The 24,366-nt window shown below is 33.8% G+C and overlaps 1 protein-coding gene across 1 annotated transcript; it reads left to right on the top strand.

Moving 5' to 3' along the window:
* The first annotated feature begins 293 nt into the window (after positions 1 to 293).
* On the top strand, positions 294 to 21,772 carry Nop60B (dyskerin pseudouridine synthase 1 Nop60B). The gene is made up of 13 exons (XM_069842403.1): positions 294 to 439; positions 1,751 to 1,899; positions 1,980 to 2,196; positions 4,770 to 4,885; positions 6,386 to 6,521; positions 8,663 to 8,776; positions 10,789 to 10,949; positions 12,877 to 12,997; positions 13,606 to 13,724; positions 16,935 to 17,038; positions 18,074 to 18,119; positions 19,980 to 20,258; positions 21,432 to 21,772. The coding sequence occupies exons 1-13, from the start codon at positions 421 to 423 to the stop codon at positions 21,495 to 21,497; spliced, it is 1,647 nt and encodes a 548-aa protein (XP_069698504.1). The 5' UTR covers positions 294 to 420; the 3' UTR covers positions 21,498 to 21,772.
* Positions 21,773 to 24,366: the final 2,594 nt, after the last annotated feature.

Raw genomic sequence — 24,366 nt, 5'->3', positions numbered from 1 at the left:
GGAAGAGAAAAATAAATTGGCTGTGTCACTGGCTAAGAAGAAACTGCCTATTAAAGGATGCACTGGTAGGAATGGTGAATGGGAGAAAAGTTCAGGGCAGAAGAAAATATCAGAAAGTACGATTCGCGTCTTCATATTGTTAACTCTCAGTAGGCTATAGTTCGACAATATAATGACAGTATTCAGTGAAAACAAATACCATGGATAAATATATAATATTTATCCATGCAAATACTGTAAATTGAAAGATTGTGTGGTGGTACCTGAGGTGGTACTTTTCTTTTCTTTGGCACTACTGTTCCAACGAATTTAGCACACTCTGGTGGACTAGAAAGAAATTCATATGGACGCCGGATTGTGCCGTGTGGACGGTGGTGTTGCTCCGGTTGAACACGTGCTATAACAACTGGACTTGAAATAATGGAAGTAGACGATAGACGTAAGTAATAATAAACTCCAAAATCATGCACAGCAAGTGAAATTAAATTGGAAACCCGTGACCCAGTGAATTTTAACGTAACATAGACCTTTCGTAATAAGTAAATAAATAATCTCAAAACATTACGCATAATAAAACATCGCAGTTACGCTGACTGTTAAGAGTTCTTTAGAGACGAGTTCATGGGAACGCTACATGTTTTGTGAAACTTTCGTAAATTAGTAGGGGGTAGGTTTTGCTTATCTCTTCCATTCATAACCTCCCCACTATTTCTTCATGATTCCAATGACTGAATAACGTTTGTATCATAAAAGGCCAATGATTAAAACGTTAACGTACCTAATTAACGAACTTACACTCTCAGATAAGGAAAAATTAATTACTTATCTCTGACCGGAATAAGTAACTTTCTCTTGGTTCTCAGATTTGAGTTCTCCTGAGGAACCATGTATTTGTACTTACCATTAACAAGGTGAGTAGTGTTGAACGATGAAATAGAACCATGAAGATATTGATCATATACAACATGTACATTTAAATCGCAGTAGCCTATTTACGAAAACAAACTTAAGCGGAAAAATTTCAGTATACGGATTCCTTACTGACAATTATATCTTAATATACTAAAAAGAGAGATTTGTCTCCGTTTGTCGAATGTGCATCTAGCATGTCATATGACAGCATAAGCATTCACTTTGGATAGTAATTCAGCCACTCTCTCCAAGTATGCATTTGTATCTTAATTAAACATTCCAAGTAAGTTTTCATATCAAACTATGGGCAGCTAATTTTTTTTTTTACCTCTGCTGTGAAGGCTTGCTAGTCAAATTGAGGGGAGATTTCAACGTGAAGTCATTAAGAGTTTCCTAAGAGTGAAATTAAAATTGAGAAATGTAGAAATTCAATTGAATGATTATAAAGTTTACCTCCTGTTTGCAGAACACAGTTATTCAGAATTACCAACAATTACTAGTTAATACTCTAATATGGCAAATAAGTGCAATGGATTTAAGCTCTGTATATAAAGTAATTCTAAAACTTTTATTATAAAATATGACATGAGACAATATAAATTTACAACACAGAGCATCGTCTATTATAGAACAATTAATTTATTTTCACGATCATGCCCTAATTATTATTATCATAATTTTAATAGTTGTATCATATATAATAATTTCAATAATTTTTAACAAATATCAGGAAATGTATCAGTTAATTAGGAATTAATTTGTTGGCATATCACAAAAGTACTTGAATTTTGTCTTTTCCTTCAATTTTGAACTAACCACCTAATCGTTTCGTGTGCAGCGGTGTTAGGTGAAGAAGCTGAAATGAAGAAGAAAAAGAAGAAGAAAACGCCAACACTGGGGCAAGTACAGTGCACCACTGATTACCAGCTGGAGGCATCTGGAAAGCTAGAGACTCTGGACACGTCACAGTGGCCTTTGTTGCTGAAGGTAAATCAGAACTTGGATTATTGCGTCTTGTTTGTTGGTTCATGTGCATGAATTTAATTTTCGTGAAAATTGTGTTTCAGAATTTCAGTAAACTGTGTTGTCGAACAAACCACTACACTCCATTACCATGTGGAGCATCCCCACTAAAGAGAGAGATCCGTGAATATGTGCGTTCGGGATATTTGAACTTGGATAAGCCTGCCAATCCAAGTTCTCATGAAGTTGTGGCATGGGTTAAGAGAATACTGAAGGTGGAGAAAACGGGTCATTCAGGGACTTTAGATCCTAAAGTTACGGGTAAGTTCATCATTAGAATATGTTTGTTTACTTGAACATATGTAGATCCTTATAATTCTGAAGGATCAGAATTTGATTATCTCAGAGTTTGTAAAGTCAAGTGCAGTAACTAAAAAATTACATATTTTAAGTACATTAAGTCCAGCAAATGTTCCTTGTAGTTCTATCGGCCAACCAATGACAGGTTTCCTGCTCACCCTCCTCACAGTAGCTGTTGGAAGTGTTGCCCAGCTTCTATGATACATAATTCACATCATATCATTCACATTGAATCTATTCAATAAATTTAATATTGATTTTGTACACATAACTGAGTGGCCAGGAAATTTATGTCTATGGTTTTTCCCTTTCACTACTCACCCTCCTCACAGTAGGTGCTGGAAGTGTTGCCCAGCTTCTATGATACATAATTCACATCATATCATTCACAGAACCTGTTTCATTAAACCTATTCACTAAATTTAATATTGATTTTTTACACATAACTGAGTGGCCAGGAAATTTATGTCTGTAGTTTTCCCTTTCAGTATTCACCCTCCTCACAGTAGCTACTGGAAGTGTTGCCCATCTTGTGTGGTACTTAATTCACATCATATCATTCACAGAACCTCTTTCATTAAAGCTATTCACTAAATTTAGTATTGATTTTTTACATATAACTGAGTGGCAAGGGAATTTATATTTAAAGTTTTACCTAGTTCTGCCACATGATTTCTTTTTCCAATTTTAGATGTTGTGGGATGTTGCGGTTGCTCTCAGCTAGCTTAATTGCTCAGCTATTTAACATTCTTTTTAGTTGATGGTTCTTTCGGCTTTTCTCATTGCAAAATTTACTTAAATGGCACAGTGTAAATGAAGTGAGACAAGTGGCCTTCAGGCTACGAACTCATGTAAAGATTAAGATGGGTCCTAAGTGTCCTTGCAGCAACTCGAACTTGCTTACATTTTAGCATACACTTCCTCCTTTCTCCCGTACTGATTCGTTAAATTTATTACAATATGTCCTTGTTATAGAAGTATACTGCAGTTTCCATAATAACTTTTCAATAACCAACACATTTGCAAATTTTTACTTTAAAAACCTGGGACATTAATTTTTAAAGGGAGACATATTAAAATCAAGAAAACCGAAAATAAATCACCATGTTTAGTTTCAAATAAGACAGTACTGGTATAAATATTTACACATTAACGTAAAATCGACTTGAAATATAAGTATAAATTACAAATTTACACACTTTAAAAATACTGTCGACACAAGCATGGAGATAAAAAAAAAGCATAGTCATAAGTATTGCCAACATCGTAATAGAAATTGATCAACAGTGTTTCAGGGATTGGCCACCATGAGTGCAAGCTTATGGTTATATTTTAAACAGGATTAAAACCTGTTCTCCACACTTATTTTTCAGAAAGGACACTTGAAAAGTGGAACAAGTGAAATAAATTTGGGACACTGGAACATTTTACCAAAAAACATGACTGTTCCAGGAAAGACGAGACGTATGGAAATCCTAGTGTACACAAAAATTGTATACTTACAAAAAAGATTTTAGGTTATTTACATGCTTTTTTTTTTTTGTGTAGACTAACGAACTAAGGGTAGATGGTACTGATATATGGTGGTAAAACTGATGACTATAGGCTTTTTTTAACTGAAGGATAACCCAGGTCTAACCAGATAGAAATGTATGACAGTATTGATTTGTTGTATTGGTTTAGGCTGTCAGTGGATACTTTTATGGGTATTTTACATTGAATTGGGTATATGTGGTGGTGCAATCTCTTTGTGTGCACTGTATTCAGCTCACTTAAAACACACACACACATTTGCAGGGCTTGATAAGCACACTCGTCTGTGATGAGTGAAAATTTTTACTTGATAGTGGAAAAAATTTCTGATTTAATTGTGTTTCTGTAATTTGTTCGACCATGCTGGCTAGTGAAATTTTTGCCAAACTGGTGAGCCACCATAAAATTGGTCAAGCCCTGCACGTATGACTAGAAAAATGAAGAAAGAGAATGTACACTTAAATTAGGAGAATATAATATGCGAGATTATTTCATGTGTAGAACTCTCAAATATTTTTTTTAGAACAGTAAACACCAGTGACAATAGTGAACGTGAAATGAGCAAGAATTTCTCTTCTATGTGACAACAGGATAAAATTTTGACTATTCACATTTTAGTGAATCTTTTGTTTTATTAGCGATACACAGTATCTATGTTTTGGTACTTGATAGAAAAATAAGATAAATGCTAAAAAACCAGCATAGTTAAATGGCTAATAAAACATTGTTAACAATTGAAATATTTGTGCAGGAAGTTAATGGCATGTGCTACCACCATAGAAGTTGCACGGGAGAAAAATTGGGCAGTGTTGCCAACTTCATTTCGAATAAGCCATGCACCCTTGTTTTTTACTTATATATTTCGGAAAAAAAGTTCATGGGTCATTCGAGAAAATACGATATTTATTCTGAGTTCTTGTAGCAACCACAAACTTTTCTTTCAATGTTGATCTGCATTCATTTTCACGAATGATGATAATCATGTTCAACTGGTTTTTCAGGCTGTTTGATTGTGTGTATTGAGCGTGCAACAAGACTTGCCAAATCCCAGCAGAATGCAGGGAAGGAGTATGTGTGTGTTTTCAAGTTACATTCTCCAGTACAAAGTGTAAAACAGGTGAGTTTATATACAGGGTGAACTTCAAGTAATGTCATTAATTTCAGGGGATTATTCTTTGAGATATTTCAAACAAAAAAAGTTAAATACAATTTTGCTCGATTTTCCTTCTTTTTCGAGATAAAAATTGTTTTGTATTAAACATTTCATAATGTGTTTTGGAAAAGCCATTGATTTAATTTCCAATATGCTCAGTCAATTTAAAACAAGAGTGTATTATGATAATAAATGATTGAAAGAATTTTAGTTTTGTCCTTTTTTTTTTTTTTTTTTTTTTTTTTTTAAGTATGTTATTTTACGACGCTTTATCAACATCTTCGATTATTTAGCGTCTGAATGAGATGAAGGTAATAATGCTGGTGAAATGAGTCCGGGGTCCAGCACTGAAAGTTACCCAGTATTTGCTCATATTGGGTAGAGGGAAAACCCCGGAAAAAACCTCAACCAGGTAACTTGCCCCGACCGAGAATCGAACCCGGGCCAACTGGTTTCGCAGTCAGACGCGCTAGCCATTACTCCACAGGTGTGGACTAGTTTTGTCCTTGAAATGTGCTGAAATTTGATCCAAACAAATATTGTTGTGTTAGTCAACTGTCCGAAGACATGTTGCAACCTCATAAGTGACACCAATAAGGCATCACTCATGAGGCAACTATTCCAGGAGATAATGGGGTAGGGTGGCCAGTTTCTTTCCCCTCCAAACAAATATAATATTCTAAAATTCCTTTGCAGAACGAAAAGTTACATTTGTTCAGAACAAATTTCTGCACACTTAAAGGACAAAATTAAAAATAGTTCAATAATTTACTATCATAGCACACCATTCTCTGAAATTAACTGAGCATGTTGGGAATGAAATCAATGGTTTTTCCAAAACACGCTATGAAATGTTTCATATAAAACCATTTTGATCTTAAAAAGGAAGCAAAAGCGAGAATTTAAACATAAGCAATGCATCCAATCTTACGACTTTCGATATTATTAAAACGATCTTTGTTTAAAATGAGATGCGTCTATTACGAGAGAAATTTTTTTATTTTAACGCGAAAAATTTGGGTGCTTTCGTTATGCGGGGGCATCCATTACGCTGGTAAATTACAGTATATTGTGATCCAGGTTACTACATGAAACAATTATATATTCATTCATTCATAGTTTTTTTCCCCAAGGGTAGCTCTTTCACTGCAAACCCAGCATTTTCTAATCTTTCCTATTTTCTACCTTTTAGTCTCCGCATATGATCCATATGTTTTAATGTTGTCTGTCATCTGATGTCATCTTCTGCCCCGAACTCTTCTCTGGTTCACCATTCCTTCCAGTGCATCCTTCTGTAGTCAATTTCTTTTTATCCAGTGACCCAGTCAATTTCTTTTTCTCTTAATCAATTTCAGCATTATTCTTTCTTCATCCACTCTTTCCAGCACAACTTCATTTCTTAACTGTCTGTCCTGAATTATATATAATAATTTTTTTAATAACTAGTTGTGTTATGGTTCTCAGGTAGCACAGGCATTAGAGAGGCTGAAAGGTGCTCTTTTCCAGAGACCGCCATTGATTGCAGCTGTGAAGAGACAGTTACGTGTGAGAACTATCTATGAGAGTAAATTGTGTGAATACGAAATGGAGAAAAACATGGGTGAGTTACTTGCTTTATAGTTGTATGAACATAACTAACTAACATCCAAGTAGTGGGTCTTGGTTTGGTTTCTCACATTATTTTGTTATTAGAGGACATTTTCAATAGTTATTTTGCTAAAGAAATCTTGGACTTTACATAACTCAAAATTTAAGTCTATAAACATATGAAAACTTGTTTGCGAGTTTTCTTCGTGATGTTTTGGTGCTTCTATAGTTCGGATCAGCCTACTTAATACCCTATGGGTGAAACGTAATTATTTTTCCCCCATTACTACATATGCTAGTGGATTATGGTGATTTTCTAGTTTGAAGGTTGAATTTTCTTTTGCCAACTTCGTTTCGAATTTGGATACTGAGAAATACTACACCTAGTAGTGATTTTCTAACTGTTATGTTGGCAGTAGGAGCTGTTGTAGGTAGTGCAAATTCTGAAAATTCAAATTGTTCTAGATTTCTGAGCCGATTACTGGAAGCTAGTGAAATTCGAACATACTAATAATTAATTAATATCAGTGTTATTTTATGTGTTGCATTGCGTTATGGTTACAATTCAAGATTATAGTCAGATAAGTGTAAATAAATATAACATATGGTGTGATACATGCATTTGGGTGATCGATGTAATCGATAGAAAATGCACACGGAGATAGCAATTATAACTAGAATAGTAAAATTATTAGGAGTAAGTAAGTATTCTTAAGCATTCATTTTAAAGTGGCATTCAGTTTTCGGAGTTTGTATTAATCATTTCATGTGATCGAACAAAATACATTTTTAGGTTAGATCTCGTGAATCTTAAACTGTTTAGTAAAGGAATGAATTTTATGTTGTCAGACAAAATACATTTTAATATTAGATCATATTAATCTACTAATTACCAACATAATGTACAAGAGGTCCAGGAGAAAAATACATGCCTACTCTTTCACAAATTATTGAACCATTTAGAAAACATCTCCCAACATAAAGATGGTAAATAAGTAAATAAGCAAGATATCGTTATTTTTAATAGTATATTATTATTATTATTATTATTATTATTATTATTATTATTATTATTATTATTATTATTATTATTGTACATATCATTGTGATTTTGTCCTTTTTGGTGATATCTGGTATTAGTTGGCAACACTGAAGAAACGGCCAAATTAGTCTTTTAGGAACTGCTCTTACGTGATCCTCACTATATACACTTCCAGATGCATCACTGCTAGACAGAAGGTTGCACGGTCTCTTTATTTGTTTAGATGATCCTTTAGGATGTTATGTTTATGTTGGAATGAGGCCTTGAACAATGCCCTAAAGGCGAGCTGCTGATCAGTGCTAGACATCATCGTTAAAAACTTTAAATTGAGAGATTCATAAGGAAGTACATTGTGTATCATCAAATGGTTCTTTTAGTGGGTAGACATTGCTGTTAACGGATGCTTAAAATGGGCTCTTATTCTTGACCCTACTATTTATTTCGAGAAGAAGTCTATATATGAAACTTGTTTGCCTAATCTTTCTCAAAAGTACAACATCCCTCTTAAATAATGGTCTGTCATTGGCTTGCTGTTGGCAGTAGAGGTCTATTACAAAATTCACATGGAATTATCTTCAGAAACTTCATATTGCTTTTGATTATGTTACGTATATTCTTATAACTATTATCAAGGATTCTCTTGAAATATTACATCATCTCCATTTCAATTATTTGCCTTCAACAATTAACTTTCTTTTGAATGTTTCAAATATCACATTATATTATACATGTTTATTGCATTCAAGACCCTTGTGGTCACTCAAATTCTTTGAGTTGATGTCTTTAATGAATAAATATAAAAAAAAAAAAAAAAGAAATAATATGAATTTTTAGGCTTTTGCTTATCTGGACTTTGGAACTATCACCTATGTAGATCACTCGCCATCGCTGTGAATCATGTATTGGGCAGAGATGGCGATTTCTCAAAGCTGTGATTTTGGAACTGTAGTCACAGTCTGTTAAACCTAGCACAGTGACAAAATCACAAGTCTTCAAATCATACCCCAAACTGAGAATAGGAGTAATTTAAACCGAAACCACTAGAAAATTTAATTTGATTGTGAACTGTTCAGCATTGGAACCAACTAACAAGTAACAAACTTGTTTTGCAGGAATCTTCTGGGTGAAGTGTGAGGCAGGCACTTATGTACGGACAATGTGTGTGCATTTGGGGCTTCTCCTTGGAGTAGGTGGGCAGATGTTGGAGTTGCGACGTAATAGATCAGGTAAGATAAAGATAGTGACCTTCCTCCTCTCCCCCATTAGTTAAGGTTCTCTGTTACTAATGTGAAATTAATCCTCTGTAAGTAGAATTTTACTGGAAGCAAGTAAAGAGATAGGTTTGGAAGTAAATCCCGAAAAGACAAAGTATATGATTATGTCTCGTGACGGGAATATTGTACGAAATGGAAATATAAAAATTGGAAATTTATCTTTTGAAGAGGTGGAGAAGTTGAAATATCTTGGAGCAACAGTAACAAATATAAATGATACTCGGGAGGAAATTAAACACAGAATAAATATGGGAAATGCCTGTTATTATTCGGTTGAGAAGATTTTATCATCCAGTCTGCTGTCAAAAAATCTGAAAGTTAGAATTTATAAAACAGTTATATTACCGGTTGTTCTGTATGATTGTGAAACTTGGACTCTCACTTTGAGAGAGGAACATAGGTTAAGGGTGTTTGAGAATAAGGTGCTTAGGAAAATATTTGGGGCTAAGAGGGATGAAGTTACAGGAGAAAGGAGAATGTTACACAATGCAGAACTGCACGCATTGTATTCTTCATCTGACATAATTAGGAACATTAAATCCAGACGTTTGAGATGGGCAGGGCATGTAGCACGTATGGGCGAATCCAGAAATGCATATAGAGTGTTAGTTGGGAGGCCGGATGGAAAAAGACCTTTAGGGAGGCCGAGACGTAGATAGGAAGATAATATTAAAATGGATTTGAGGGAGGTGGGATATGATGATAGAGAATGGATTAATCTTGCTCAGGATAGGGACCGATGGCGGGCTTATGTGAGGGCGGCAATGAACCTTCGGGTTCCTTAAAAGCCATTTGTAAGTAAGTAAGTACCTTTAGGTTCTAATAAAGCTGCATTCACTTTCATTTCATTTATTGTATTCCATAGATCTTACATTGGCATTGAAGCTTTAAGATGTGAAACAAGCCAAGAGTTGTACAATTTCTTGCGAGCCGTATTATCATTCAGTTGCTCATCTTATACCTTATACATTTTTCAAGCTACGTCCTTGATTGTTTTATATACATAATCACTGTGTGATACATAATGATGTGGTGAATTTTCATTTCTGTGAGTCAGTTAGTTTCTGAATTATTAACAGAAATATTCTGAAAAATTTGCATGTTTCAAAATGAAATACGTCGCTCAATTTTTGAGTAAAATGTTTGAAATTTTTTTGCAAGATCAGTGGTATATTTAGAAAAATATCAAGCATGAGTTTTCCTATATCTCTATAGAAATGGTAAAAAAATTTTCTAACCACTGCATACCTAAAAATAGAAATTTTCCATTGCCACTATAAATATTTCATTTTTATTTAAAAAAGTATTAATTTAATCATAAAACCCATGCACTATTTTGTGAACTACAGTGTATAGAACGTGCAGTAAAAGTTTCATATTCCTAGCATCAAAATTGTAAGAGCCTCTACATTTCGAACCTGCTGAAAAAAAAGCGTGAGAAAAGAGCTTGTAAAATTTGCATGGAATTGAAGTAGTTCAAGGGTGCAGCCATTTATATATTGCGTAATTTAATTTTGAACATCGCACAGCATTGAAACTTGCTCAACATATAAATAAGAGCAAGGTTCATTTTTAGAAGAAAACGAAAATGCGATTTTTGACTGAAAATTACCAAAACTTCACCTGTCACAGCAAACAATAGGCTTTTTTATTGCAAGTTTACAAACAAGAATAAAATATTAAGAGATATGTCCATTGTGATTTTACATTATTTAAGATATAATTTTAAAAAATTATTTGTCCCTTAAATTGTCTAGGGAGCAGTGGGATGTGTCAACAACTCTGTTGCGTCTATTACACGCCTAAAATACGGTAATTCTTATGGTTTCCCAGTATTATCATTTTCCCATACGTTATTTATTGTTTTTGTTCCCTGTTCCTCTAAAAATGATGGATTGAGGTTCCACTGTACTGTTTGAGTGTTGTGTAATATCAGTTGTAATTGAAGGACTTTCTGGTTTCAGGCATTCAATGTGAAGATGAAGGCATGGTGACATTGCATGATGTACTGGATGCCCAATGGATGTACGAGAATCATAAAGATGAAACCTACCTGCGAAGAGTTATTCGACCTCTAGAAGGTCTTCTTGTTAATCATAAGCGTATCATTGTCAAGGACAGTGCTGTGAGTACAGTGAAATATTGTATTACCGTATTTTCTGGAATATACCGCGCACTTTTTCTTTTTTTCGGATATACACAAGTAAAAAATAGACGTCCGCAGCTTATTCGAAATGAAGTTGGATTTCCCTCCTGCAAAACTCCTATGATGGTAACACATGCCACTATCTTCCCGTGCTATTATTTCAATTGTTATCATTGTTAAATGGCAGTACATGTGTCAGAATGAAATTCATGTGTGATACTAGTAAGTGTATAATTTGTGCATCTTATATTAATTTTAAATTCCCAAAATGAGATGAAGATATGAGATTGTGATCCTTTACTTGCACCAAAATACTTAAAATTAACAAAGATAAGGAAGAACATGGAAATCGTGATGCATGCTATTAGTGTTGCAGGATATCGTGTAAATGGCCAATTAAGCAAGACAACTGATATATGTGCAGTGCATGCTCATAGGATGAGTTTGAAATGCGCCCTGTTCCAGGATAAAATTAATTTTTTGTTAACTGAACTGTATTTGTGTATGTTTTTAATTTGTCGTGAATATATTTGTTGAAAGTTTATTTTTTATTTGTTTAACTATTTTTATTTTTTTGGCTTTGTCTCTGAAAAATTATGTATTCGAGAAAATATGGTACCACAAGAAATTTCTATCACTATATCGATGGCTGAGAACCAGACTGCTCTAACTCCAACTTTTTATAAGAAAGAAATCTATGTTTCATTATGTTCCAGTTCTTCTCTGCATATATGAATCGAACAAAATTATAAATATTTCTCTTCATAAGTTATGAAGCTATTCCAAATTGTTTCAGGAAGCTTTGAATATTAGGAGCTTAAAATAGCTCTTCTAAAAAAAAATAGTAAAATGGACTTGGAACAGTCTTGTTCTGGCCATTGATATTGCATTCCATAATGTCTGACAGGAGACGTAAACATTGCTGCCAGAGGTAGGAAGGCGGATAATTGTTATTGAACGAATGGCAGAGATCACATTCCATGCTTATCTTGAAATTGGGTGGTCTGAAACATTCTACTCTGTCCAATATCAAGATAAGTCTGGACTATGAACTCTGTCATTGGTGGTTTAGAAATTATCTGTCTCCCTACCTCTGCCGGCAATGTTTACATCTCCTGTCAGACATTATGAAATGCAGTATAGTGACATTGTAATATCCCAATGTTTAGCAATATCTGAATGCTTCTTCAAAGCTTCATATGTTTGAAGTGTTTCTTAGACATTTCTCTTCCTCAAGATATCCCCATTTCCCCAATTCATCTGCTTTATAAGGTAATTCAGAAATAATTTAGGATTATGGTTGATGTTAATGTCTTACATGTAGAGTAATTAACATTGATCTTCCCAGCTATACAGTAAAACCTCATTGCATCATTCCCGTTATTGTTGAAAAGAGGTTGAACAGTCTTTATTTTACTACATATGAGTCATCTCATTATCGTCTATTTCACTAGATGACTGAGTTTAAAACTAGGGAGTGGATATCAATCTTTTACTATGATTTTTGCAGACATGTAGATATTTTTGAATTTCTCCTACATTTGAAAATATTTACAAGTTCCAGTCTCATGACATCACTTGAGACTTGGAAGTGTTGATAAAGCATCTTAAAATAAACCAATAAAATACATATATCGAAATGTATAACAAATCGATGTTATATCAATGATGAACATACCTGTAATCCATAGCTGCATTCGGGCATCGGTTCGATTCCAACTTGGGCTGATCACCTGGTTGGTTTTTTTGAGGTTTTCCCCAGTTGTAAGGCTAATGTCAGGTAATTCAATAGAGAACCCTGGGCCTCATGTCGCCAAATACCATCTCAGTATCAATTCCATTAACGCTATATAACTTAGCAATTGTTACTATTGTGGCTATGCTGACAGTCTTTTGGTTTGTGCAGGTGAATGCTGTGTGCTATGGAGCAAAGATCATGCTGCCAGGCGTTCTGAGGTATGAAGACAGCATGGAATTAAATGAAGAAATAGTAATTGTAACCACCAAAGGGGAGGCCGTTGCTCTGGGTAAGTTGTGCTTTCTTATTTATTTAAATTTAATATTCAGCTAAGTTATAAGTTATAATCTTCATTAAAAAAATACATGTATTGATACTTAACTCCACATATCTGCCTTGCAGTTTCCTCATACGCATTACTTTCCATCATTTTATTGTAGTATTCCACAGAATCCATGATGTACAGGCATGGGTTTGATTCATATAATTGAATTAACTCACAAACATCTCTCGGCCAGGACGAAATATTTTTTTTCGTGGTTTTTGACGCCATAATATTTTCAAATTTCATTGGTCAATTCCTTAAAAAAAATTGTCAAGTCTTTGATCAATTAGAATATGTTCTTATTTACTTTCAAGATAAAAACTTTTAAAGTATTGTTAGTGATTTGATGATAATATTTGCAAAGTATTGACTAGTCTTGAAAATTCTTGTGAAACATTAAATTTGACGAAAATTTGATCTGTACGTGTAGCTTTAGTGTACTATCCTTAAAAGAGAACAGTTGTACCATCAGATTATGTGTCAGGTATATCGTTTCTCCTAAGTTTACGGTTTCCCTCGTTTGTTTTGTTTCATAAATTTAAAAAAAATTTTTGGTAATGGTTTGATTTCAGCTATTGCTCTTATGACCACTGCCACAATATCAAGCTGTGACCACGGCATTGTAGCGAAGATTAAGCGAGTGATCATGGAGAGAGATACATATCCCAGGAAATGGGGCTTGGGACCCAAGGTATAGATGTACAGTTTTCTATACCTGGCGATATGGCCTACATTGCATGCATTATTATATTTGTGTAAGTGTGTACACCTTATCAGTGAGTAGAGTTGGCAGCATTATTATTATTGTTGTTGTTGTTCTGTGATCTGTCACATAGGGTAAAACCTGCCAGCAGAGTACCATTTAACCTAGAAGGCAATACTAGGAGGTAACATGTAAAGGAACGGAATATAATAAATCACACATTTATGTACTTACATACTGTGGAAGTAGATTTAATACAGTACAGTATTACTGCATACATCTATTTTTGAAAGAAATCTGAAATTTTTCTTTGCTTTTTTCTCTTGATAGCCTCTTTAATGAACACTGACCTTAAAGATTTCAAAACAGTTAGTTGTTCCTTTGTAACACATTCAAGAGAAGTTGCAGCACACTAAATTTGTTCTATGTGTCCAAGCAGTTCTAAATAAGATACTTTTTTGGTTCCTACATCACTATCATCATCTGTGGAATCTTCATCTTTGCTGCCTTTTATCTTCCCATCCTTCATTTCTGCAATTATAGATTCATCATTGCACTCTGTAAACATTGATACACATCATTCACTGATACATAAACCATTGTATTGTAGCACTGTCTGAAACTGCCGTCTTCAGTTGCTTTCATACTGGATCAGATTTGCCACTTGCAACACTTTCTTCAATTTCTTTCCCTTTTTTTTTTAAAGAAAAGTAGCCAATGTAGATTGTGAAAATCCATATTTTTGTGAAACTGCTATTTGTTTCTTTTCTTCATCCAAATCTTTTCAGCCAATTTAGTTTCCAAACTCATTGATTTCCGTTTAGCAGAAGCCATCACCATGCCAACTTTCTCCCACCTCGTCACCTGTACACTGGAAAATAACTAAGGAGACTAGTACACGTCCATTCCAAATCTCCTGTATAAATAATATTAAATATCCCTCACTATAGCGATGAAGCAATTTTAGAAATACCCTGTTACAATGATATGTATTTTTAAATTCAGGGTTTTTCGTAAATCGGCAGCTTGGTCTTGGGGACGGTAGCAGGTAAAAGGTTCTTGACTTGAGAGTGGGAATTTCATATCATTTAATGCAGGTTTATCGTTATATTGATCTTTGTTGTACAGAGGTTTGATTGTATAGGGATGACTTCTGCAGATTCCACCATATGTATGTCTTTGTCATACCTTACACTGTCATTATTAACAAGTACTGATAGTAATACTGATTGTGTATGGTCTGGAATCATGGACTGACAGCCAATACAGAGTGGTGGGGATACTGACCGTGTAGAGGTGTTCATCAGTATTTCCAACAGTACTTTAACCTCTTCCCTTACTATATATTTTACCAATTTTGTGAAGGGAAAAAATCTTACTTTTGTAAAGAGATCATTTAATATTACAGAATCACTGTACATCACTAATTTTCTTACATACCTAAAAAAATCATTACAAAATAGACATACATTTATATCTGAATTATTATTATTATTATTATTATTATTATTATTATTATTATTATTATTATTATTATTATTATTATTATCTTTTACTTTAGTGCCAAGTATAACATTCCTCTCTTCAATTGATCAGTGATAGGTTTACTTTTTTGGTATTTGGGGTGCTTTACCAAAATTTGCATATAATTTTTTAAAACAATTATCAGTACCATCTTTTGAAATTCAAAAAATCATCTCCCAGATTCTTAAAGATACACTGCAGATTATACAATTTTACTTATACCACTCAGAAGGTCTTAATTAAGAATATGCCATATAGTTATTTTAACTCAAATCTGTTATTTATAAATTTAATATTTTAAGATTATCTTTTAAGATTTTATTTTACACGATATCAGTGGTGCTTAATTATTACAATTTATTGTTATAATAATATTCATCTTTAATTCATTATATTTTCTATTAATTTCCGGATCCTCGTGGTCATCCTTAATTAAGGCCGGACAATTTATTTTTCTTTAAATATATATCTCTCTCTCTCTTTTTTTGTGGTTAATATTAATGATCATTATTACTGTCCATGTAAGGGATGCGTGAAATTGTCATTCATAAACAGTTCATAGAAATTTTCAAACCCATTATTATAACTGTTGTTGTTGTTGTTTTCTAATGCCAGGCATTTGACAATAAAGTCATTTGACCTCTTGCACTCCAATATTTTTCAAAGATATTATCATGACCAGCCACTGAAGCACAGATTTTGAGGTGTTCCGAATCCATTTCTTGGTTTGAGTTTCACAATGGACAGTTAGGGGACTGATATATTCCAATTCTATGCAGGTGTTTGGCCAAACAATCATGGCCTGTTGCCAATCTAAATGCAGCTACAGACGATTTTCGTGGTAAATCGGGAATTAACTGTGGATTTTGATGCAGAGAGTTCCATTTTTTTCCCTTGGGATTGTGTTATCAAATTTTGTTTGTTGAAGTCTAAGTATGTAGATTTAATAAATCTTTTCACAGAGTAAAACGTAGATTTAGTAACAGGTCTGTAAGTAGCAGTGCTGCCCTTCTTTGCTAAAGCATCCGCATTCTCGTTTCCCAGAATTCCACAATGGGATGGTATCCATTGGAATACAATTCTTTTATTGAGTGATATTAATTGAGAGAGCATTTTAGTTATTTCTGCTGTTTGAGATGAAGGTGTGTGTTTAGAGACGATTGATAGAATAGCTGCTTTGGAGTCTGACAATATAACTGCATTTTTAAATTTATTGATGTGGCATAGAAGATTCCTGAGACTTTCACTTATTGCAATGATTTCTCCATCAAAACTTGTTGTTCCATACCCAAGAGATCTATAAAGTGAGAAGAGACAGCACATAACACCTGCACCGGCACCTTGTTCTCTGGAGATCAAGGATCCGTCAGTGTATAAATGAAGCCAGTTTTGTGAAGGGTATCTAATATTAATTGTCTCTAAAGACAATTGTTTTATAACTGTTAAATAATACTTCTTCTTTCATCATTGTGAGCACAGTGTGTTTTGCAGATTCTTGTAAGAACTTTGGTATGTACATATTTCTAAAATGTATTAATTTGTGGCAGCATTGCTCATGACCTTGATTGTAGCTCTCTAGGAACAATTCCTCTGTGGATTGCTATTCATGTCTCATAACACCAGTCCTGTTTTCCACTGTATATATGTGATGGGAATGACTGATTTTTATTCCAGGCGTCTATGAAGAAAACAATGATCAAAGAAGGATTGTTAGATAAATATGGAAAACCGAATGACAAGACTCCAACTGAGTGGTTGACAAGTTACGTGGACTTCAGGTAAAACACTTTATGATGAACATAGTCTGAGTTACATAATATATCAGAGTTCATCTCTGATGCAAAAATCACTGCTTCCAAATCTTGCAGGTAGACTATATTGTGGTCTGTTTATAATACAGCATTTAACATTGTCTTCTGCAGCAGCAGTTTTCTCTGGATAATCTACAAAAAATTTTGAGAACACATTTCACAATCTTCTGCCAGAATAAAATTGTCTATGGTAATGATATCACTTCGTTATTTATACAGACTGAATTGTAAGTAATGTCATTAACTTCAAGGGGTTATACTTTAAGATACTTTAAACAAAAAAGTTTAATACAAGTTTGCTTGTTTTTCTTTTCTTTTCAATGTAAAAATTGTTTTACATGAAACATTTTATAACGTGTTTTGGGAAAGCCTTTGATCTAATTTCCAATATTTTCAGCGAATTTAAGAGAGCTATTATGATAATTATTGAACGAATTTTACTTTGTCCTTTAAATGTGCAGAAATTTGATCTGAACAAATGTAACATTGTAAAATTCCTTTGCAGAACGAAAACTTACATTTGCTCAGATCAAATTTCTGCACATTTAAAGGATAAAATTTGAAAACCGAAAAATCACACCCCTATTTATAGGCATAGAAGAAAAAGATTATCAAGTAGAGCCCCGAAACTTTCAACAGATTCAGTTGTTTATCAAAATGGCCACCACCTGGTTTGGCTTTCATGAAGAATTATAATATAAACACAGTATAGTATATACAGTCGCGAAGCTCAATACGTAGTAAATATGCAAACATAAGATAGTTGCTCGCCACTAGGGTCGCTAATATCGCCTCATTACAGGCAATGCAAAATAGAACCGTCACAGTCTATTGTTTCTAGCACCCTCAAAACTCAAGCTTCGTGACTGTATATAGTAGACTGTGATATAAATATTGTTTCGGAACATTGGTTTTCTTCCATGTACATGTCTTTGTGTGTTAATGATGTCCTTTGTGTGCAGTAAGAGTAAATATCTACAACATGGCCTTCATTTGTTCTAGGTCGCAGCAATCACAGGACCCACTTGAAGCGGAGCAGTCTCGCAAGGTACCGTACTGTCTAGTTTTAAAATTGCTTGTTATAATGTTCTTAACATGTTGCACCAGATATTTCACACTGCGTCAGTTTAAGAGATATTTCTCTCAATCTATTTGTACCGCATTTTTTATTTCACCCAAGGAGTTTGCAATAGCCTACAGCAGTGATTCTCAGCCTGCAGGCCAAAGAGCAGTTAAAGACATGTCCTACTGAGTTCTGGTAAAACATTTCAATTTTTTACATTTTTCAGCTTTCCCACCAAAAAATCATTTGGTCTATGAGAAATATTTGTGCAAAGTTTAATTTCATTATTCGAATATTGTAGGTGACCCAAATGTTAAATGAATATTTTAATTTGTTACGATTTTATATATATATATATATATATATATATATATATATAATTTGAACTGGTAATGAAAATTTGAACGAATTTTAATAAATGACCCCTCATTTTGAAGCTTGGAACCCAAAGTTTTTCAGAAAAATAGTAGTTTTCAGTGAAATGTCAATTTTTCTACATCATTTCCCTATTTTCCAAAATCCATCTGTCGTCAGTTTTGAGAAATAATGACTTTTCAAAATAAAACAAAACACAAACACACTACAATAAACAATATTATACGAAGGCCATGATCTGCAAGATTTCAGACATATTTAGAGTTCAGATTCAATTGGTTATTAAAAACTTCAAGGCTTACTAAAAATAATTTACAAGTGTGTAATTTTCTGAGTACAGCTGTGTATTGGATATTAAAATCTACAAAACTTGAGGTGATTTGATGACATTATTACCATTTGAAATGAAATATTGTTATAGTTAATGCCATGATGCGACTATTTTTAATTAATTATACATATTAATGCTATATTGATTATATGAAAGTGAAACGTTTTGGGGTTATGTAAGTAAATGTAGAAAATATATTAAATTAGATCTTCATTTCTATAATTTACTGAGTGATGGGTATGTAGTATATATAACTATAAAACTTACGTAAGGTAATACTGTTATTAAAAATCAAATATTTTTATAGTTATTAATCAAGTGGGGTTGGGTCTTTTTCATATACTTAATGGTAGTGTCCTGTAGATATTTATATGCGTCATTCTCTTCAGTATTGGCTCGAGAGAGTGCAAAATTACAGTTCCTGAGGAAAAGAGCTATAGCTTTACTCCCACATGAAAAACCCGCTGATCGTCCTGACATTGTTACTTGCGTTTTCGCGTTGAAACTCAAAAACTGAAGGTGGATAAGTTCAAGAAAAAGTATTTGGCATAAAAAACATTCAGAGGGAGTATGTTTCATTATAATGGAAGCAAAAAACTTTCAAAATGTCTGGTATTCTTCATTGAAAATAAATCTGAAAAATTTTTATTTGAACATCTAATGAACTTAGTTTGCAGCATTTGCTGCACAAGCCACTAGTTTCATCTATTTACAACGAAAGGATGTAATTCGAAATGTGTGTTTTAACCTTTTTAATGTCAGCCATATTTGTATAGGATGTACTAGAAATGCCGTGCACACTTTGCTAACACTCTAGAGAAGAAAATGTTTTGACCACCACACAGAAAAGTAAAAGTAAGTTTTCGGAAATGTAATTTCAGGAAGAACGTTGCTGTTCAGGCCGTTGTGGTACTAATAAAATATATATATATATATATATATATATATATATATATAGAGAGAGAGAGAGAGAGAGGAGAATTTTCTTTCTTCAGTTGGGAATGTACGCAGGAATGCGGAAGTTGGCGAGAAAAATCCAGAAAGGGGAAATTATCCGGCTTGCCCATCTTGAATTCTAACACTGCCCATGAACTATTTAAATAACATATTGTAATGCATTAATTTGTATGTATTTTTAGCGCAAGTTAAGTGGATCTCCAGAACATTCACCATTGGCACAAGTTACATCTCCATCCATGTCCCTTAAGAAGGAGAAAAAAAAGAAAATGGAAATTGAAATTAAAGAAGAAGTAGTCGAGTCATCAGAGGAAGCAGAGACGAGTACACACAAAAAGAAAAAGAAGAAGAAGAAAGTTAAAGACGGCGTAGAGTCGCCAGAAGAGGCAGAGAAGAGTACACACAAAGAGAAGAAGAAAAAGAAAATTAGAGAAGAGATGGAGTCACCAGAAGGAGCAGAGGTGTGTACATTAGAATTTAAAATTTACTGTTAAATTACAGAATATTCTTACTCTGCAGTTCCTCTCTGAACAGCTTAAGGAGATAGATACAGCTTTGGGCACTGAAAAATTAACCATATGAAAGATTTTTTCCTTAGTGTACATAGTAACTGATACACAGTTTCAAATTAATAAAATTTTTCTGCAATATATTTTAATAATTTTTAGTTTTCTAACGTGAATTTCAATGCATAATTCAATTCTTCAAAATGACAGTTACTCGCTTTGTCAGAATCCAGATTATCGCTCTTAACACAACCAATTTTCAGCATTTTTATTGCCTTCTCCTGATTTTCAGGTAGAAATCGTGGGTGCTCGTGTAAAGGGGGTTAAGTATGATTTCACTAAACTGGGATAAGTACAGATTTCAACTCTCCACAATTACTTTTTTCTTGTGTTAAAGGGGTTAAATCATTCTTCCATCCATGATGCAGTTATAGTGCTCCGTATTTTGTGACAAAGGGGTTTTGTTCAGTACCAAAGGAGAGAAATTTACATACTTTACAATTTGACTTAACCCCCTTTACATGAGCACCCGCGAAATATAGCTCAGATTTCTAGGTATGTATGTTTAGTCAAGAGTCCAAAGACAGGTGGAACCTCATAAGTGACACCCATAAGCGATTACTTATGAGACAACTAAGCCAGGAGATTTCCACCACTGTGGAATAGAGGTTAGCCTGACCACTGACCATGAAACTAGCTGATCTCGTTCGTGCGCGGGAAGGGTGGGTGGGGGTGTGTTTTTTTTGTATCCCCCCCCCTCGTGCGGGAACGAATTTTTCTCAATTTAATAGATGGTTCCAATAAGTTGTTTTCAGTTTGAATATTTATGTATTCTAAGGGATATTGTCGGATTTATAACATTTCAATCTTAGTTTGGGGAATTAGATGCGTTTGTAGTCTTTTTAACTTTCTACACAAATTTGAAATTTTGAAATTTTATTTAATTGTTGTGAGGCGGCTGTGATGGGTATTTGAGTAAAATATTTGAGGACAGGTTTTATGTGCATATTATTATCTGTGGAATTTAGTGTACGTCTCTGACTTCCCCGTGTGAAATATTAGAATCGGAGAGGGAACTAGATTCAAATGATGATGTTTGTGTTACACCTATTAATGATTTTGTTCTAGGTAACGAAGAAAGAGAAAAAGAAGAAAAAGAAAAAAGAAAAAGAGAAGATCGAAGAAGTAGATTAATAGCAGTTTTACTTGAATTGTTATTTTGTATGTTTCTTATTGTTTTAAGATTTACAAAATATGCATTATGGACCTTTGAGAACGATTTACTACTCTTACGGTAGGAATCCAGTAGCAGATTACACTGCTGTTTTGTTGTTTAGACAAATTTTGCTGTCTATAATATATTTTTCAGACATGAAGTCGTTTTGAATTCGTGTTTGATAATCATTGTCACGTTTCATTTGATTCTGTATATCAGAGGATAAAGAGTCGCAATAAAGACAGGAAATGCTTGAGAGTCAAATAATCCTTGTGAAAGATGTCTCGAGCATGTCTGAAATATTTTTACTTGATGAAATAAAAAAGAAGCTTGTGACTGGTATCTGTAGTTTTTTTTTTATTGCTGAAGTACTTTGCTAGACTAGTGATACAACAGAGTTACAGTGAAATCTCAGTATAACATACATCAGAAAATAATATTATTTATACTTCATTTTGAAAAGTATGTTATAATGAAAAAAAAGGGAAGTTTTATCCAAACAAAATTGTTTTTATTGTTTATTATCTATGTTACCATAAGAGATTAATTTTGTAGAAGTAAAAAAAATTAATCTTTATGTAGATTCTTCGCCCAACAGTGCATATACTGGATGTTCATTTCAAAGTGTGTCATGACGTCACTGTTGTTGGGTCACCGATTTGAAGCAAGTTTCAGCTTGTATGTCAGAGAAGTTGCCTATTGTTTAAGGCGTTCTTCAATCTGAACTTGAGAACGTGTATGGTATAACTTGAACGTCGTAGCAAGAGATGGCGGTCTGTACGGTCTGTGTGCTACCATAACCTCTTTCGAACTGTGTTTTGCGCCGGCAAGTCGTACGCAGGGTATTTGTTATCATCGGTTGCGTACGGTAACATTCCACAACACAAATCAAATGCTCCGTGTCCATGTTGACCGTCGAAGTTAATGTCAACAAATACGTAAGTAATCGTCTTAACCCTCTCCCCATATCCCGACAGTACATATTTCCAAACAGTTCACATTCCTGCCACTACCGGTGTTACCGTACGTATTGGTACGTACTCTTCAGAATGAACGCTGTACTTGCTAGGCAACTTCTCTGCCTCACAGGTTATACACCTCTGCGGAAGTGTAGGAAGATTGAATTCTCTAGGCTCATCGGCTAGCCACATGACGGCATACAGCGAGCCATGACACATTTTGAACTGAACACCCAGTATATATATATATATATATATATATACACACACAGTAAAACCTTGCTAAAATGTACCCTCTATAAAAAGGAAACCTGCACAAACGAAAAATAAGTTTGGGAACGGAATGATTTCCTATTTAAAATAATACTTTAAAACTGAAAACTGCCTAACGCAAAAAAGGAATCATTTTTGGGCACCATTTATATAAAAAAACCTGACTAAAACGGATAATTTTAAGCGTAACTGTTGCTAAATTCTTTCAAACCATTTTTAATTTTGCAATAATACTGTACGAAGCATGACAATATTTTTGTGTGACTCTACATGCAATGATCTGGAAGACTTTCGCTGTTCTTTGTCGGGTGTTGGGAGTGAAGCTTCTCTAACCATTTGAATTCATTTTTTGTATTTGCTCCAACAAGTCCTATAATGATAATACAAACATGTGAAGTTTCGATATTTCAGTCTTTGACTTATTTATAGCAAAATATGTCCACAAAGTTATTTTTTGCTAATACATCTTAGTTACCGTTTTCGCCCCTTATTGTAGGCATCATGAGACTAATGTTGTTGTTGTTTTCTAATGCCAGGCGTTTGACAATAAAGTCATTTGACCTCTTGCACTCCAATATTTTTCAAAGATAATATCATGACCAGCCAATGAAGCACAGATTTTGAGGTGTTCCGAATCCATTTCTTGGTTTGAGTTGCACAGTGGGCAGTTAGGGGACTGATATATTCCAATTCTATGCAGGTGTTTAGCCAAACAATCATGGCCTTTTGCCAATCTAAATGCAGCTACAGACGATTTTCGTGGTAAATCGGGAATTAACTGTGGATTTTGACGCAGAGAGTTCCATTTTTTCCCTTGGGATTGAGTTATCAAATTTTGTTTGTTGAAGTCTAAGTATGTAGATTTAATAAATCTCTTCACAGAGTAATACGTAGATTTAGTAACAGGTCTGTAAGTAGCAGTGTTGCCCTTCTTTGCTAAAGCATCCGCATTCTCGTTTCCCAGGACTCCACAATGGGATGGTATCCATTGGAATACAATTCTTTTATTGAGTGATATTAATTGAGAGAGCATTTTAGTTATTTCTGCTGTTTGAGATGAAGGTGTGTGTTTAGAGACTATTGATAGAATAGCTGCTTTGGAGTCTGACAATATAACTGCATTCCTAAATTTATTGATGTGGCATAGAAGATTCCTGAGACTTTCACTTATTGCAATGATTTCTCCATCAGAACTTGTTGTTCCATATCCAAGAGATCTATAAAGTGAGAAGAGACAGCACGTAACACCTGCACCAGCACCTTGTTCTCTGGAGATCAAGGATCCGTCGGTGTATAAATGAAGCCAGTTTTGTGGAGGGTATCTAATATTAATTGTCTCTAAAGGCAATTGTTTCATTATTTCAGTGCTTACTTCTGATTTCAGTATTTCTTCTGTTAAATTTAGATTATATTCTATATTTAATAGAGTTAAAGGGTTTGGTTTAATTTGTAAGTTTTCTTTTAAATTCGGGATATTGATTTTCTGTTTTAATTCTTGAACTAATGTAAGGATATCTATATATATGGTAACAAATCCATATTACATATTGCAAAAGTTTAAAAATTTAAAACAATTAAAAAAAACTACCTTCAGATTAAAAACAATAAAGATTAA

This window comes from Periplaneta americana, chromosome 12 (genome assembly GCF_040183065.1).
Source record: "Periplaneta americana isolate PAMFEO1 chromosome 12, P.americana_PAMFEO1_priV1, whole genome shotgun sequence".
NCBI classification, from domain to species: domain Eukaryota; kingdom Metazoa; phylum Arthropoda; class Insecta; order Blattodea; family Blattidae; genus Periplaneta; species Periplaneta americana.
The sequence above is the reverse complement of the archived record's forward strand: the minus strand, read 5'-3'. Positions and strand labels throughout refer to the sequence as shown.

Excerpts from the sequence above, each read along its gene's own strand:
- Nop60B (XM_069842403.1), top strand. Across the intron at positions 4,886-6,385 it reads CAGTACAAAGTGTAAAACAG|GTAGCACAGGCATTAGAGAG; the intron begins GTGAGTTTATAT and ends TATGGTTCTCAG. Across the intron at positions 10,950-12,876 it reads TCATTGTCAAGGACAGTGCT|GTGAATGCTGTGTGCTATGG; the intron begins GTGAGTACAGTG and ends TGGTTTGTGCAG.